Below are 18,342 nucleotides of genomic sequence, written 5' to 3' on the forward strand. Positions count from 1 at the left end.
TTACAGGCATGAGCCACCACGCCCACCCCACAGCTAGAGATTTAAAAAGAAAAGAGACTTGTTAGCTTCTACTAATCTGGGAAGGCTGTGGCCTGACTTGGGTCACATGCCCCTTCTGGGCCAGTCCTTGGTTCAGAGAGAGAGCGTATTCTGGTTGGCCTGCCTAGGTTATATACCCACTTCTGGGTCAGGGGATTGACGGCCTCACCAGGGCCAGTGGATAAAGGAGAGGTGCTTCGTTCCTCAAAGGAAGGGCTACTGAGTGGCAAACAGTCTGTGTCTACTGCAGGCAAATCCCTTCCTTTGAGGGAATCTGGAGAACCCTCCCAGAAGGATGTGCAACCTTCCTGGCTATGGAATTTGGTGCCTATGAAGGTACATTCTCTACCTCCCACTCCCACCTAATCTTTTTTCCCCCTAATTTCAAAAGTAGCTAAGGCTCTGTTCAGAGAACCAAGAAATCACACAAAAGCATGAAGAAAAATGAAACATTTGATTTTTTTCCTCCCAGTTCTTTTAAAATACATTAACAAGCTGGGCACAGTGGCACATGCCTATGGTCCCAGCCACTAGGGAGGCTTGGTGGGAGGATCGCTTGAGCCTAGGAGTTCAAGACCAGCCTGGGCAACATAGTGAGACCCCATCTCTAAAAATTTTTTTGATAAAATGCCTTAACATAGATATATATTTTTTAAAAACAAAATGATATATAAGCTCTTTTATGGCCTTTTTTCACTTATCATAATGGTATAAGTACTCTCTCATGCTAATTAATATTTTTCTATGGCATGATTTTTAAAATAAAAAAAATTATTTTAGAGATGAGGTCTCACTATGTTGCTCAGGCTGGACTCAAATTCCTGGGCTCAAGTGATCCTCCTGTATGGCATGATTTTTAATAGCCATGTAATATTCTATTGTCTGAGTAAGAATGGTGTGTGTGTATATATAATATGTACATATATATTACTGCTTTATGAGTACTTACTATGATAAGAGCTCCTCACACAAATTTATGAAATAGGCATTATTACTGCTTTGTATAGAAAGAAACCAAGGATCAAAAAGATTAAGTGTCTACCCAAGATAACTGAGCTAAGTAAGTCGTAGAGTCAGACTTTAAACTGGGGCTTTTTGATCCTAAAGCCTGTGCTGTGTGCCTCAAAGCTACTTTAGAAAATATCTTTTAAAGGGTTTGGGAATGTCCTCCAAGGAGAAGCATCTGCCCACATGGCCAGTAGGTCAGTTAGACCCTGGAGTCTAGATTGCTTTACCAACTGCAGTATGTGTTTGTGTCATCAACTCCAATCAGACTAGGAGGGGGCCCTGAGCACTCAAGTTCAGGCCTGAATGCCTGTGAGCCTGGGGAACAGCAGGCTGCAGTCCAGTTGAGTTAGTTAAGAGGCAGTCTTTTGGGAGAAATACAGAATAAAAAAGCTAAGTGAATTTTCATCTATCAGATTGAGTAAGATCTAAGAATTGATTACTCACTTTGTTGCCAAAGCTGTGGGGAAGTAGATATTCTCCTGTCTTCCTGGTGAGAGTACAGATTGCCCCATGGAGGGCATTTGGCAATAGCTGTCAACGGTACAAATGCACGTTATTTGACCAAGCCATTTCCAGTTTTGGGAATTTATCCCACAAATACACACATGCAGCATGATGGATATACAGTATTATTCATTCCAGTATTGTTATAATAGCAAAAGATTGACAATAACTTAAATGCTCACCAGTAAGGGAACCTGTTTAATAAATTATGGAGGGCCGGGCGTGGTGGCTCACACCTGTAATCCTAACACTCTGGGAGGCCGAGGCGGGTGGATTATTTGAGCTCAGGAGTTCGAGACCAGCTTGAACAAGGGCAAGACCCTGTCTCTACTAAAAATAGAAAGAAATTATATGGACAACTAAAAATATATGTAGAAAAAATTAGCTGGGCATGGTGGTACATGCCTATAGTCCCAGCTACTCGGGAGCCTGAGGCAGGAGGATTGCTTGAGCCCAGGAGTTTGAGGTTGCTGTGAGCTAGGCTGACGCCACGGCACTCTAGCCTGGGCAACAGAGTGAGACTCTGTCTCAAAAAAAAAAAATCGATTATGGAACAGTGTTGGTTAATGGTAAATCACTAAAGCACGTAAACCCCATATCTCAGTGGCTTCATACAATAAAAATATGTTTCTTTTTTTTGGTGCTGCAATAAAACTTTATTGGTGGACACTAAATTTGAATTACATGTAATTTCCTTGTGTCACAAAATATTCTTTTGATTTTTTTTGAAGCATTTAAAAATGTAAAAATCATTCTTGACTTGCAAGTCTTACAAAAAGGGCAGTGGGCCAGATTTAGCCTGTGGTCCCTGTTTTAAGGGTTTTTAAAAATTATTATTTCAAAAAAATTTGGGGGTTACAAGTGTTTTTTTTTTTTACATGGATGGATTGTATCATGCTAAAGTCAGGGCTTTCAGTGTACTGGTCACCAGAATATAGTGTACCTTGTACCTGACAGGTAGCTTTTTATCCCTCACTCCCCCGCACACTCCCCCTTCTTAGTTTTCAATGTCCGTTACACCACTTTATGACCATATACATCCCTTGTTTAGCTCCCACTTATAAGTGAGAACACGGGGTATTTGTTTTTCCATTCCTGAGATACTTCACTTAGGATAATGGTCTCCAGTTCCATCCAAGTTGCTGCAAAAGACATCATTTCATTCCTTTTTATGACTGAGTAGTACTCCATGGTATATATTAATATATACCACATTTTCTTTATCCACTAATCAGTTGATGGGCACTTAGGTTGATTCCATGTCTTTGCAATTGTGAATTGTGCTGTGATAAAAGTTCAGGTACAGAAGAAATATTTCTCTCCTATGTAAAGTCCAAAATGAGTGCTCCTGAGCAAGAGGTAACCCAGGGGGATCTAGGCTCCTTTCATCTGTGGTTCCACCCTCTTTCATTAATCTGCTGTTTACCTTAAGCAAATGGAATGGGAAAGGGTATGGAGGTTTGTACAAGAGAGTTTTTATGGACCGGGCCTAGAAGTAGAGATGTCACTTTTGCTCACATTCTTTTGGCTAGGACTCAGTCACAAGGCCACATCTGACCGTTGGGCAATAGTCAAGCTGTGTGTGCAGGAAGAAAAAGAACACATTTGGTGATTAGCTAGCTGTCTATATCACGGTGAAATTAAATGTAGCTGTAAAAAAGGATGAGTAAGTTCTTTATTTACTAATATTGTTATGTTAAAAAGTAAGAAACAGAACTACTTGCGTAAAAAGAAGGGAGAGTATATATATTCGTGTTTGTTTATGTATGCGTAAGCAATCTCTACAAGGACATGGAAGAAACTGTTACCTGTTTGGGGGTAGGAAGTGGGCAGCCATGTGGAAAAGAAATGGCGTAGGTGGGAGTGGTATAAGAATATAGTCACCTATAAATTAAAAAAGGTGACCGAGGCCGTCCAACCAAGCTGTTGATCTGAAGGTACTGAGCGAAGGGGGAAAATTTAGGTATTAATATAAAGCCTTGGGATAGAAACTGGGGAGCAAAGAGAGTAGGGTTCAGAGTAGAGGCCTGGCAGCAAGGCCTGGAGAGAGTTCCCAAGCCCCTTAGCCGGCAGCTCCAGTGGCTTTTTATATAACCAAGCCCCAAGGCTTCTGGGGACAAGCAGAAATAGATACTTGCAGAGCATGTTAGAGCACGCAGACTCACTCTCTCTTCCTCTGGGCTTTGAATAAAAATCAGGACAGATATCCAGAGAGGAAGTAGAGCCTATGTTCATTTCCACACAAGCAGTCCTTGCTCCAGAGCAAAGTGGACGGGCAGGAGCCCCCCCACTCTACCCTCAGCTCGGCCCACGTGTCATCCCCTCGGACCGATTTATGAGACAGGGGTTCTAGAGGTTGGAGGCAGCTCTTATTTGTGACATGCTCATAGACTGATGAGTCAGTGTGGGATCTGACAATTTCTATGTATCTATCTATCTATATATCTATCGATTTATTTAGAGACAGGGTCTTGCTCTATTGCTCAGGCTGGAGTGCATTGATGTGGTCTTAGTTAGGACTATAGGTGCACACCACCAGGCCCAGCTAATTTTTTAAAATTTTTTGTAGAGACAGGGGTCTCACTTTCTAGCCCAGGCTGGTCTTGAACTCTTGGCCTCAAGCGACCCTCCCACCTCAGCCCCCCAAAGCACTGAGATTATAGGCTGAGCCACTGTGCCCAGTCTATCCATTTATTTATTCATAGATATTTGAATGGCTACCCCAGTCCAGGTGTTGTTAGGTGACAAGATTACAAAAATAAAGATGAGAAACATGGTTCTCAGAACTCCTGCCTGCAGAAGGCTGTTCAGTGTAAGGATTGCCTGACCGGCTGTTCTCCAGTAGGGAAGAGTTCTTAATAGTGTGGTTTTGGTGGGCTCACCCACTCTGTTGTGCCTTTGGCCTCATTGTTTCCCTATTTCTGTCTCTTACCCCTGATGAATTCCTAAAAAAGCAGCCCCGAGTTTCTGACTTGGCTAAGTTCTCCATTTTCCTCAGGGCAGCATCGATATGAGCCGCGTGGCTGTGATGGGACATTCATTTGGGGGGGCCACAGCTATTCTGGCTTTGGCCAAGGAGACCCAATTTCGGTGAGTTTCCAGGTGATGCTGCTGCTATTAGCCCCACACACCATCCATTCATTCAGCAAGTATTTGTTACACAAGTAATTTGTTCTAGGCACTGTTTGCAAGGCTGGGGATTCAGCAGGGAACGAGAAAACAGGATCTCTGAGTTTATGGAATTATGTGATTGTGGTAGGAGACAGACTAGTAAACAAGCCAACAGATAATAAAATCCCCATCACCAAGTGAAATGAAGAAAATAAAACATGCTAGTATGTTAGAGTATCTGGAGACTTCTCAGGGAAAGTGACTTAACCCACGACTGGAAAGCAAAGAAGCAAGGCACGTAAAGGTCTTGAAGATCATTTCACCTGCAGGAACAGCTCATGCAAAGTCCCTGAGGTGGAGGGAAGCTTGCTATGTTGGTGTGGGGGGTCAGGGGGCGACTTAAGATGTGATCAGAGAGCTAAGCAGGGGCCAGATCATAGGGCCTTTGGCCAGGATCAGGAAGTTTAGATTTTGTTCTAAATATGATGAGAAACCATTGAAGGATTTTAAGCAAAGAAAAATCAATCTTATTTACATTTTAAAAGATCCCTCTGGCTACTATGTGAGGAATGGATTGTAGCCGGACAAGACTGAAAACTTGGAGGCTAGTTAGAGGGAGGCGTTTCAGAGTCAGGTGAGAGATAATGGAATTGCATCAGGATGGGGCTGAGTGAATGAAGTCAGGATGTGTTGCACAGTTTTCAGGACTTGGTGATGTATGAGGTAAAGGAAAGAGAAGAAATTATGTTTTTCATTTGTGTATCTATTTTTTGAGTGGAAAAGGATTGCTCCTTACTGAGATGGAGAAGACGGGAGAAGCATTTTGGAGGTTGGGACATGGAAGGTGACTGAAGCTCAGGGCCATAGTTTTGCCTTTATGACATAGGTTTGCTCTTGGCAGCGACGAGGCTTTTCCTAATCTCACGTAGCACCTGTGCAATCAGGGCTCTGAACTTAATTATTTTGTTACCTTGTCTAGTCTGTCTTCCTGCTGGACTAGGAGCTCCTTGAGAGCAAGAACTCTTGTCATTTATTTCCTTATCTGAAGCACAGGGCTAAGCACATATAGTTACTCAGCAAATGCAGAATGAATGATTAAATCAATGAAATGCCATTCTTTGGAACTCTAGTCAGTCACCTGAGAGTAGATCCAGGAGAAGAAGGAGATCTGGTCCTTACTCTTAGGGAGTTTAAAATGTAAAAGGATCTTTGGTGACAGGTCAAAGTGATCCCTATCCAAGATGCTAACCAGCTTTCTGAGCCTTTAGCCCACCGGAGGGAAGAACTCTGCCCATTTCCGCCTGACTATTCTTCCTGGGTTTCTACGTGGCAGTTCCCAATGTCTGTTCCTGTTCCAGGTGTGCTGTGGCTCTAGATGCTTGGATGTTTCCTCTGGAACGTGACTTTTACCCCAATGCCCGAGGCCCCATGTTCTTTATCAATGCTGAGAAGTTCCAGACAGTGGAGAGTGTCAATTTGATGAAGAAGATATGTGCCCAGCATGAACAGTCCAGGATCGTCACTGTCCTGTGAGTAAATGCTGAGGTCATAATCCAGTGTCCTCTCCATTTTCTACTCAGCTGTCGCTCCCTTAATTTCTTCTGGAATATCCAGAACTTTCTATCCATTAATAGAATAACTGAATATTTCTGAATGTCAAAATATTAATTCCTTTAGAATTTCCTATCTGTTCCTCTTCTCCACTCAGCTCCAGCTACAGTGATTTCTTCAGTAATTTATGTGACTTTATGACATGACTTACCTGGTGCTTTCTGGAAAAGGGGTATTGTAGGATTGTGTGTTGGAGAGGAAAGGGTGTGGGTCTGGGTGGGTTCCAGAGATCGCTGGCCTCATTTGGGAATTTTATTGGGTCTTTTGAACAGTGTGGATACAGTAGACCTTTGACATTCACCAGATAGATTTTTAGAGACCTTCATGAATACCTAAATCCACAGATCACGCTAACTTATGTTTTTTCCCATGAACTATCTATATTCTGGCCAAGAGAAACCACATTCTCTTTGCTTGCATCACCAGCACCATTGGTTGGTTGTCTTTTGGGAGCCATTTTTCACAGAGTAAAACCATTTTCAGTGACTTTCAAAACTATACCATAGGTAGGAGGCTGTGGTGAGCTCCAGGTGCAGAGCCCAGCTCTCACTGACTTGCCCCCACCCTGCACTCGAGCCTGACAGCACACAGGCTTCTGGGATCCCAGCTCCTGTTTCAGCAAAATGACAAGTGACTACATGCCATGGACCTTCACTCAGGTAGCTGAAATGCCACATCCAGAGCCCTTAAATGCCAGGTGTCTACTGGAAGGTGGCTCCCTCCCTCCCTCATCTTGGCCCAGGCCGTCCCCTCCCCTTTCAGTTTGATTTCATGGCAGCAGAGCACGACTTGGAGCTTTCCCCAGTTCCGTGGAGTTCAGGAGGGAAGGGAGGTGGGGCCAGGCAGGAGGGGGTACACAAAGGGGATTAACTGCTGGCAGTGTACAATTGCTAGATACTCAAATATCTGATATATTATTTGTATGCCTTAAATAATGCATTTTTTAAAAGTCAGTTTTTCTGCATGATAGGTGGACAAATACTTTAGCATTTAGATTTTCTTTCCCTTATTGAACCAGCTAGCAAATATAGTTATGAGTGATTTAGCCCAAAATGAACCTAGTGAGCTTTCTGCCTGCAAATTAAATATACTTAGTGTTAAAAGACTTAAGATCTAACCCAGAAATCCCCTTTTACATGCATTTGCCCTCACTTTTCTGATTATTTAAATAAAGGCAAGTTGTTCCTCCTCCCTGTCTACACTGTGGTACAGTTCTGAAGAAGGAGCTAATATGTTGTTGTGTGAAAGTGCAAAAGTCACTGGGTAAAAGCCGGGGCGTGACAGGTTATAATAACCTAGGAATGGCAGAGGCTGCAGACCTCACCTCCCTGCCCCCTCCCCACTCTAGCTGGCTCAGCCTTTGCCCCCACACTGTCAGGCACTGTGGTCTCTCTAGGGCTTGAGCCAGCTTTGAAACCAGGCACATTCCGGTTCAAATCCTGGCTCCATCCTCCGCTACCTGTGTGACCTTGGGCAGAACATTTCTGTCCTCAGATTCTGTCAGAGAGGGAAATACTTCCCTCACAGGTTGCTGTGAAAATCAAGGGTGATGATGCATGGAGAGCACCTTGTACATAGTAGGTGCTTAACAAATACCTGTATGCCCCGCCTCCAGACCCTACCAGTTGTTTTTCTTTTCCTCTAGTGGTTCTGTTCATCGGAGTCAAACTGACTTTGCTTTTGTGACTGGCAACTTGATCGGTAAATTCTTCTCCACTCAGACCCGTGGGAGCCTGGACCCCTACAAAGGGCAGGAGGTTGTGGTGCGGGCCATGCTGGCCTTCCTGCAGAAGCACCTGGGTAAGGGGAGAGCTGGGGTTCATGGGGCAGCCGTGAGATCCCTTAGGTTTCCCTGCAACACCGTGGTCTCTGCTAACAGGTCTGGGACCCGGGAGATTTATGGCAAATGGAAAACCTAAGTGAGAGAGAGAGTTATATAGAATTATAGAAAAAAACACTTAATTGAAAGTGTGGAGACCCTGACTCTGTCTTACCAGCAGAATGACCTTGGCCTAGTCATTTAACCTCTCTAAACCTTGGTTTCTGCACTGTACATGGAACATTCTCCTCTCTCTACTCCACCACCCCTGTCCTAATCCAAACTCCTTATCACTCATCTTACCTGCATTGTGGAGGAGGTTATGATGCTACTGGGCTACACCATGGAAGTCTTTTAAAGAAAAAGTGTGGAAGGATTATGACTAATATCATAAGCCACAGACTAGCTAAAGGGCAAGTCCTCCAGAGGTCCCTGGTCCAGCCTCCACCCAAAGATGTCCTCTCTTGCCTTCCCTGCCACATGATTAGGCCCTCTCCACCAATGGAAACTTGGATGGTTTTAAGAGTTGATTTTCTATTAGCCAGGCACAGTGGCACATACCTGTATTCCTAGCTACTCAGGAGGCTGAGGCGGGAAGATTACTTGATCCCAGGAGTTCAAGACCAGCTTGAGCAATATAGTGAAACCCCCATCTAAAACAAAAAAGAGGTGATATTCTAGTTAACCTTCCAGTTAAGCTTTTTTGGTTACAAAGACTGGAGGTTCACGAACTTCCCTAGAGAGGAAAGGGGCGTTTGTTTCTAGAGTCCACCTGGCTTAGGTGGGAAGTGCGGAGTTACAGGAACCAGATAAGCAGGGTGGCTCTCAGGGCTGGCCTCTCTGTCTTGGTCTGTCTCATGGGCTCAGTCCCTCTGTCTCTTGACACCTCTCTTTTTCTTTGTTCCATTCTACATGTTTCCTTTCTGCTCTGTCTTTTCTCTTGCAGATAGCATCTGTTTATTCAGTTTCTACTTCCTCACCACGTCACTTGGCTTGAACCACTCACGGCTTGTTCCCTCCACCGTGTGGCTTCCTTTCATCTTCAGCTCCCATTGCTCGCTGCCGTATGCTTTTTGGATTTCTCAGACCAGATTCCCAAGAGAGACAATTTGATTGTATCATCCCATCTTTGCCTGCAGAAACACATCATAGCCCACTGCCCACTGCTCTTGACCAGATATCCCTTCCTGACCCAGTGAGCATGGAGGAGGATAGCATCATCTGCGTGAGACTGGTCACTCAGCGGATGCTGTGCACAGGGCACTTTCCATCAGAAGGGAGCTGGGCTTGCCTGAATGTCTAAGGTTTGACCTAACTCTAGCCTAAGAGCAAGAGCTGATACTTTGTAACTCTCCCACCACTTTCCCTGGGTAACCCCTCAAGGGCTACCCACAGAAGCGTCAGATGGCACCTGGCAGCTCTTTAGATATGTGAAGTCCCCTCTGATGTCCTCTCTGAGTTTTTTGTTCATTAGGCTAAATGTCCATGGTACCTCCATGTGTTCCCTGTTCAGTTCCCCGTGTGGCCATTTGTCATCCCCTTCCTTTGGATGTACTTTTTGTTGGTGCCCCTTTCAAAGTGTGGTGTCCTGACTTGAACATGACATGCTAGATAGAGTGCCTGGTGTGGCGGGACAGTCACCTCTGTCCTCTGGACAAGACACTTCTAACCTGAGTGAGTTCACATTTCCCGCAAGTACACAACAAATTTGGATTGAGTTTGCTTTTTTTTTTTTAAGATGGGGTCTCACTGTGTTACCCAGGTTGGAGTGCAGCAGCTATTCACAGGCACAGTCATCGCACACTACAGCTTCAAACTCCTGGGTTCAGAAGATCCTCCCACCTTAGCTTCTTGGGTAGCTGGGACTACAGGCGTATGACCATGCCCAGCTGGAGAGTGCTTTTGAAACATATCTGTCGTATTATGAATGTATTGACTTTTTGAACCTAAATTTGCATCTTTATATTTATACCTGTTCCTTTCATCTTGCACATCTTGCCCCTATTCCAGCCTGGATTTAGAGACCTGAGGGTTAATAGAGACCTTGGAGCATCTTTCTTCTCACTTGGTAGGAGGGGAATGGATCCATGTCTTAAGACATTAATGGCACCTGACTACATGGTCCTCAGCCCACTTTCCCTGTTTCCTCTTGGGTTCCATGTCATGTAAGAGTTTAAGATTAAAGATGACAGGGGAGCCCACGATAGCATGATTGGGCTTCCTTTAATAGCAATGCCTATTGAGCTAAAGTATTGATTGCTAGAGACCAGCAGAAGAGGAAATGGAAGGTTGTTAAAGACTTACTTTATGCCAAGCCTTCTGCTAAGTACTTTAGATGTATTATCATGTGTAATTCTAGAGACAGTCCTTTTCAGTAGGTACTCTTATTATTAACTCCATTTTACAGATGAGGATACTGGAGCTTAGAAAATTTAGGTAATTTGTCTATGGCCATACTACCCTGAACACGCCTGACCTTGTCTGATCTCAAAAGCTAAGCAGGGTGGGGCCTGGTTAGTACTTGGATGGGAGAAAATTTAGGTAATTTGTTCAGGGTTGTCTGGGTATTAAGCAGCAAAGCCAATATGCAACGCAAGCTTTCCAGTTCCAAAGCCCGTGAGCTTAATTGCTATGCTATACTGTTGGTGACTCTGATGACAATTCAGAGTGATAAGTTCCATGACCACAGTATGCACTCAGTTTTATTTTTTTTTTTTATTTTTTTTTATTTATTTATTTTTTTTGAGACAGCGTCTCACTCTGTTGCCCAGGCTAGAGTGCCGTGGCATCAGCCTAGCTCACAGCAACCTCAAACTCCTGGGCTTAAGCGATCCTACTGCCTCAGCCTCCCGAGTAGCTGGGACTACAGGCATGAGCCACCATGCCCGGCTAATTTTTTTGTATATATATTTTTAGTTGGCCAGATAATTTCTTTCTATTTTTAGTAGAGACGGGGTCTCACTCTTGCTCAGGCTGGTCTCGAACTCCTGACCTCGAGCGATCCACCCGCCTCGGCCTCCCAGAGCTAGGATTACAGGCGTGAGCCACCGCGCCCGGCCTGCACTCAGTTTTAGAGAGACACAGAGGACAGGCGCTCTGACAGGAGGAGAAAAAGAGGCAGGGAAGGGGAGGCTTCCTGGACAATACTTGCCTTTAATTTTAATGGAGGGGCTGGGCGTGGTGGCTCATGTCTGTAATCCTAGCACTCTGGAAGGCTGAGGTGGGAGGAGTGCTTGAGGCCTGGAGTTCAAGACCAGCCTGTGTAAAAGTAAGACCCCGTCTCTATAAAAACTAGAGAAATTAGCTGGGCATAGTAGCATGTACCTGTAGTCCCAGCTACTTGGGAGGCTGAGGCAGGAGAATCACTTGAGCCCAGAAGTTTGAGGTTGCAGTGAGCATGATGATGCCACTGCACTCCAGCCAGGGCAACAGAGTGAGACTCTTTCTTAAAAAAAAAAAAAAAAAGTTAAAGGATGAGGAGGGTTCATAAGCATGGAAGGGGCAAGGCTGTTCTCAACAGAAGGCACAAAGGCTCAAGTGGGCCCGGTCAGTTTTGGGAAACTGTTTAGTATATCTGGAGCTCAGGATACTCAGTTGTTGAAAGACAGAGAAGAGGACAAAAGCCAGCTGTAAAAGCCCATGTATTTGCTAAAGTAAGTTTGAATTTTATTCCACGCCTCTAAGCAGCCCTTGGTGGGTTCTAAGCAGGAGAACGTCATGATTAGGCTTGTGTTTGCAGTCCGGCTGCATGTGGAGGCAAGTAAGAGGCAGAGAGCTCAGGTACGAGGCTGTTGTAGTAATCCAGGTGATAAGAGAGTCTAAAAAAAGGCCTAATTAGCTTTTTTGTTTTTTTTTTTTTAAGAGGCAGATCTCACTCTGTCACTCAGGCTGGAGTGCAGTGGCACGATTGTGGCTCATTGCAGCCTTGAACTCCTGGGCTCAAGTGGTCCTCCTGCCTCAGCCTCCTGAGTAGATGGGACTACAAGCACGTGCCACCATACCGGCTAATTATTTTTTAAAATTTTTGTAGAAACAGGGTCTTGCTGTATTGCCCAGGCTGGTCTAGAACTTCTGGCCTCAAGCCATCCTCCTGCTTTGGCCTTCCAAAGTTCTGGAATTACAGGCATGAGCCACCACACCCAGCAATAATTAACTTTATTTTTTATTTTATTTTATTTATTTATTTTTTAGAAAGAGTCTTGCTCTGTCACCCTGGGTAGAGTGCTGTAGCATCATGATAGGTCGCAGCAAACTCAAACTCCTGGGCTTAAGCAAGGAGCCCTCTGCCTCAGCCTCCTGAGTAGTTGGTACTATGCGTGGGCGCCACTGTGCCCAGGTAATTTTTCTATTTTTAGTAGACATGGGGTCTTGCTCTTGCTCAGGCTGAGCTCAAACGATCCTCCCGCCTCGGCCTCCCAGAGTGCTAGGATTACAGGCGTGAGCCACCGCGCCTGGCCCATAATTAGCTTTAAAAAGAGAGAAAAGCTTTTTGGTGGCTACATAATATATTGTCACATGGGAAACTAAAATAGTCTGTGGGTGGCTCAGCTGAACTTCTCACTCCTCTGAGAGCGCTTGTTCTGCTGATACAGGGATATTATCTTCTGTTACGATTGGTGTTTCCTTAATACTAACTACATACAGCTCCTGTCTCCACCTGTCCATCTTCTCTCCAGTCTCTGGAAGACCGTTCCACACCTTCTCCTCTCTCCTCAGCCTCTAACACCTCTTCCCTATCCTGTCTCTCAGCTGGTTAACTTTGCCTCCCATTTTACTGAGAAGCGGAAGCCACCAGCACTTCCTGAAATTCCCAGCACCAGGTCTCCCCTTCCCGCGTAGACAGCTTTCCCTGGGGTTCCCCGGGTTCCCGCCACAGCTGTCGGACCGGGACCAGCCCTCCACACGGTCCATCCTCTCTCTGCTTGAGGTGACTGCGCCAGCGGTTTTTCCTCTTTACTCTGGATCATCAGTTCTTCCCTCTCTACTGGCTCATTTCATGCTGAAGTTTCTCTTATCTTTTAAAAAAATCTCTCTTGACCTCAGTGTTCCCTCCTTTCAGTGTCCCCGACACAGCAAAACTGCCCAAAGGAAAGTCTCTTCACTCTTTCTAACCCCTCTCTCCGCCTTCTCCCTCACGCCTCGCCAATCAGGCTCCGCCCCGCTCTACCCTAGCCCCGCCCCGCTCTACCCTAGCCCCGCCCCACTCCACCCTAGCTCCGCCCCGCTCTGCCCTAGCTCCGCCCAAGCCCTACCGTCAGGTCTCTGGAGCCCCCACGACGCCAGCTCCCACAGTCAGTTCTCGGCGCTCATCTTCCTGGCACCTGCAGCAGCTTCTGATGGAGTTGCCAACGCTGCCACTGGGAGTCCCCGTCTCCCCTTCCGAGACACCACACGGGGTTTTCTCCCGGCTCCGTGCCTGTTCCTCTTCCGCCTGCTTTGCTCCTTCAGGGCTCAGTGCTTGGACCTCTTTTCCTGGATCAAATGCCACCAACATCAGCTTTATCTAACCCTCTGCTACCTACTCAGCGTCTCTACCTGCACATCGCGAACCAAACCCATTTCAATTGCGTTCTTTCCCTGCTTCGTTAATAGCCGCGCCATCCTTCCAGTTACTCAGGTCAAAGTCTTCATCCTTGTCTCTTCTCCCATACCTCCCATCATTCCGTCAGACAAGCCTATTGGCTCTGCCTTCAGAACACACGTGGAATCTAAGGCTGGGTGTGGTGGCTCACGCCTGTAATCCCAGCACTTTGGGAGACCGAGGCAGGAGGATTGTTTGAGGCCAGGAGTTCGAGACCAGCCTGGGCAACATAGTGAGACTCTATCTCTACAAAAAAAAAAAAAAAATTTTTTTTTTTTTTTAATTAGCCAGGCATGGTGGTCACACCTGTAGTCCCAGCTACCTGGGAGGCTGAGGTGGGAGGATCGCTTGAGCCCAGGAGTTTGAGGTTGCACTGAGCTATTATGAGGTTGTACTGTACTCCAGCCTAGGTGAGACACTGAGATCCTGTCTCAAAAAAAACCAAAAAAATACCAAAAAAAAAAAAATATGGAATCTAATTACTTGTCACTACCCCTGCAACTACCGTCCTGTCTAAGTCATCTCTCACCCAAATTACTGCAACAGTTTTCTAACTGGTCTCCCAACTGCCACCCTCTCACCTCCCCCTATGGTATTTTCTTAATAGAGCAGCCAGAGTAATCCTTTTAGGAAGTTAAGTCAGATTTTGTCACTCGTCTACTCACAATTCTCCAGTAGCTCCCAGTTTCCTTGAGAGTCAAAGCCAGAGTCCATTGTCCTATGTGATGTGGCCCTTCAGTCCCTCCAGGCCTCCTTTCCCACTGCTCCTCCCTTGGCTCACTTCACTGTCAGCAGGTGTGCCTCCAGCGCTCCAGGCACGCTGTTGCCTCGGCCTGCAACATTCCTCCCAGATAGTCGCATGGCTCCCTCCCACCTCCTTCAAGTCTTGGCTCAAACCTCACCTTCTCAGTGAGGCCCACCCTGACCATCCTTTTTATTTATTCATTTATTCACTTATTTATTTTTTATAGACAGAGTCTCACTCTGTGACCCAGGCTGGCACAATCATAGCTCACTGCAGCCTCGAACTCCTGGGCTCAAGCGATCCTCCTGCCTCAGCTTCTGATCCTCCTGCCTGAGTAGCTATGACTATAGGCATGCACCAACACACCTGGATAATTTTTTTTATTTTTTGTAGAGACAAGGCCTCGCTATGTTGCCTAAGATGGTCTTGAACTCCTGGCCTTAAGCAGTCCTCTCATCTCTGCCTCCTGAAGTGCTGGGATTGTAGGTGTGAGCCACCTGTCCAGCTGACCACCTTTTTCAAACATTGTACCCTCCTTTCCTCCCTTTACCCCACACCCAGCCACCACCACCACTTTCCTTATCCGACTCTATTTTTTTTTCCTTAGCACTTATCCCCTTTTCATATCCTGTATAGTTTTTCATGTTTATCGTCTGTCTCTGCCCACTAGACTATGAGCTCAGTGAGGATGGAGATTTCTGTTTTGTTCATGGAGTTATTTTGAGCTCCAAGAACAGAGTGTGGCACATAGTGAGTGTGACCAATTTTTTTTTTTTTTGTAACAGAGTCTCACTCTGTTGCCCAGGCTAGAGTGCTGTGGCGTCAGCCTAGCTCACAGCAAACCTCAAACTCCTGAGCTCAAGCAATCTTCCTGCCTCAGCCTCCCGAGTAGCTGAGACTACAGACATGCGCCATCATGCCCAGCTAATTTTTTCCATATATATTTTTAGTTGTCCAGCTAATTTCTTTCTATTTTTAGTAGAGATGGGGTCTCGCTCTTGCTCAGGCTGGTCTCGAACTCCTGAGCTCAAAGGATCCACCGGCCTTGGCCTCCCAGGGTGCTAGGATTACAGGCATGAGCCACTGTGCCCAGCCTGACCGATGTATTTTGAATTAATGACTCTGTAGTACTTATGTGTTGAGGACCTTTTCCATGCCAGGTTCTTATCAGGGCACTGGGGATCTGAAGATGAATGAGAGTGGTCCCTGCCTTCTGTCCCAGGGTCTGTTGGTTCTGAGGAAGGACACCATTTGACTGCTTACCTGTGCCCTACAACCTCAGCCCAAGGGCTTGGACCCTTTCTGCCTGTTCCTGCCACCTAATTAGACCCATCTGCCCATGATGCCAGGGTTGCCTCTTGAGTCACATCTGGTGTTATGCTGCTTCATGATGGTGCCACCCTGTTGCATCTGCCCTTCACCGAGGTGGCACTGAGTTTGTATCCACTGGCTGGGGTACCAGGGTCCTCGTCTTGCTTAGCAACCTCCTTGAGCCTCGAAGTAGACTTTTCATTTTCTCTGCCTTTCTGACCTGGGTTTGAATTCTGTCATTACTACTTACCAGCTGTCATGACCCAGGTAGCTTCCCTGAGCCTCAGTTTCCTCAACTATAATATAGGGCCAGTAATAGTATTTAGCTTATAGGGATATTGTGATAATTAAATGAAACTGTGAATGTAAAGCCTCTAGCACAATCCCTAGGATTAATTCTCCTTCAATAATTGTGACCCTCTGTTATTATTATCATTACTGAGTTGTTATGGATTAAGTAAGTCATTTACAATATAAATCACATGTATAAAGGCACTGGATAAATAGTAGTTGTCATTACTGCCACCACCATCCAAACCACCATAACCAGTCCCTTTGGTGTTCCAGCTGCTCCTCTCTCTGGTGACCCACTAAATCCCTGATAGCTGCTCTTTGACCTAACCTTACAATGATTTGTCTAATTTTTCTGTTTTTTTCCCATTCAGATCTGCAAGAGAACTATGATCAATGGAACAATCTCGTTGAGGGCATTGGACCGTCACTCACGCCAGGGGCCCCACACCATCTGTCCAGCCTGTAGGCACAGCTGGCCATTTGTAAAAGGTCACTTGAGCTGAGTTTCCATCTGCGGGCTGCCCAGGGGCACCTCAAACCTCCTATCAAGAAGTGGTCAACATGACACTTTTTCACAGATTAAGAGGATATAATCACACTGTTGATTGAATAACTGGGTACTTTGATCTTGCACTTGTTGATCTTAAACTCACGTTGGAACTGGAATCACGTACTGATCGATGAACTGACTTTCTGGGACTTGAGCCCCGAGGGTATGGGGAATTAGCAGTGGGGCGGAGCTGGGGGACCCAGGCGGGGGCTGAGCCTTGTGAAGCCTACAGGTTGAACGAGCCGACGCCCTCATGTCAGGCCAGGGTTGCCTCTTTAGTGGAAGAGATGGAGCCAGAGGATGGAGCGAAAATCCCACCCTTCAGGGACTCTGGCCCAGCCCAGTACGGTCTCTTCCTACCTCTCCACCTTCTGCCTCCCCAGGGCCCCTGGGTGGAGCGTGAGCGCTCTAGGTGGCTCTCTAGGATATGCACCATTATCAGATTTTCTATTTATTTTCAAGTCTTCCAATCACACGAAATGTAATGCTACTTAGTGAGTACTAAGTTATACTTGTGAGCCCACGGGGGGCAGACAGCATGGCTTGCAGGACGGAGAGAGAAGCTGGGGTACAAAGGGGTATCTCAGAAGCTCTGGATGTCTTTGGGGCTTTGCTAAAAATGTGTCTTGACAGGAAACAACACAAGTAGGTTAAGATGGGGAAGACAGAGTAACAGTGTCAAACAGCCGTTTGTACAGGCCCTTGCCACAAGAGGGTGGTAGTTTGGTCAGTTAAAACCTAGGAAGCCGCTCCTAGAGAGGTCTAGGAACACCTTGGTCTTGCCTCTTACGTCGGATGCTAGGAACTTCCAACTTGCTCAGAATCAGGGTGTTTTAGTTGTTTTCTGACTCTGAGGTCCTTATCCCAAATTTAAGTCAGGATACAGACCGGATTTCCATTCTGTTGCATTTATAATATGAATGATGTTAATACTCATGTTTGCCTAAGGTTACATTGGAATATTCTGTCTATTAAATCTGCAATAGAACAAGATGGAGAGCCATCTGGAAGTGACTTTTCCTTCTGTCTTTCAATGTTCATGTACCACTTGGGCCTATGTGGAAAAAAATTTGGAAAGGAAAGGAAGTCTTCCTAGGGATCTAGTTCAAACCTGTTTGGGAATATCATCCTGAAACTCCCCTCCTCACTACTCAAGACTTCTCACCTCAGTCCAAGTAGGGGATCTCAGAGAAGGCAAGAGCAAAAGCAAAATGCATCTCTACATGATAGGTCCAAGATCAGGGCCACCAAAGCAGGCTGGGACTGGATCTCCACCTCTCAACAGCTGGTCTTTCTAAGAGGTGAAACACCAGATCCAACTGAGGCTGTGGGCCTTGGGAGGATCTATGAATTGCATGAGATGGAGCATAGGAAAGAAATCAATAAAGCCCTGAGCTCTAGAGTTATATAGCCTGGTTTTGAGTCCTGCCTCCACTACTGCCAACTGGGTAAATTTGAGCAAATTGTATTCTCTTTTTAATCTCAGTTCCTGCATTTCTAAAATGAGGGTCTGCCTATGAATAGTTACGAGGATTAAATGAGAGGATGTGTAACCCATGGGTTTTTTAAAAGTCTGTTTCCTACTTTCCAAACATGAGGTTTTTCTAGTTATCTTATAGTTATTATTTTCTAGCTTAATTGCTTTGTGGTCAGAGAAAATGACCCATATGGTTTCCATCCTTCGAGATATGTTGAAACTTGCTTATTGGCCCAGTGTGACGTCAGTGTTGTAAATGTGCCATGTATGCTTAAAAAGATTGTTCTGAAGT

General features: G+C 45.7%; 1 protein-coding gene across 8 annotated transcripts in view; it reads left to right on the plus strand.

Moving 5' to 3' along the window:
- Positions 1 to 17,566, plus strand: part of PAFAH2 (platelet activating factor acetylhydrolase 2) — a 31,057-nt gene extending 13,491 nt beyond the window's left edge. For 6 of the 8 annotated variants that reach the window (XM_045545922.1, XM_045545925.1, XM_045545923.1 and 3 more), the window contains 4 exons: positions 4,550 to 4,641; positions 6,021 to 6,191; positions 7,919 to 8,073; positions 16,395 to 17,566. In XM_045545922.1, the coding sequence (XP_045401878.1) occupies positions 4,550 to 4,641; positions 6,021 to 6,191; positions 7,919 to 8,073; positions 16,395 to 16,489 (513 nt within the window). In that variant the 3' untranslated portion in view covers positions 16,490 to 17,566. The remainder of the gene's footprint in view (positions 1 to 4,549; positions 4,642 to 6,020; positions 6,192 to 7,918; positions 8,074 to 16,394) is intronic. The other 2 variants (XM_045545921.1, XM_045545927.1) reach the window with 2 other exon arrangements.
- The last annotated feature ends 776 nt before the right edge of the window (positions 17,567 to 18,342 follow it).

This window comes from Lemur catta, chromosome 3 (assembly GCF_020740605.2).
Source record: "Lemur catta isolate mLemCat1 chromosome 3, mLemCat1.pri, whole genome shotgun sequence".
NCBI lineage: Eukaryota > Metazoa > Chordata > Mammalia > Primates > Lemuridae > Lemur > Lemur catta.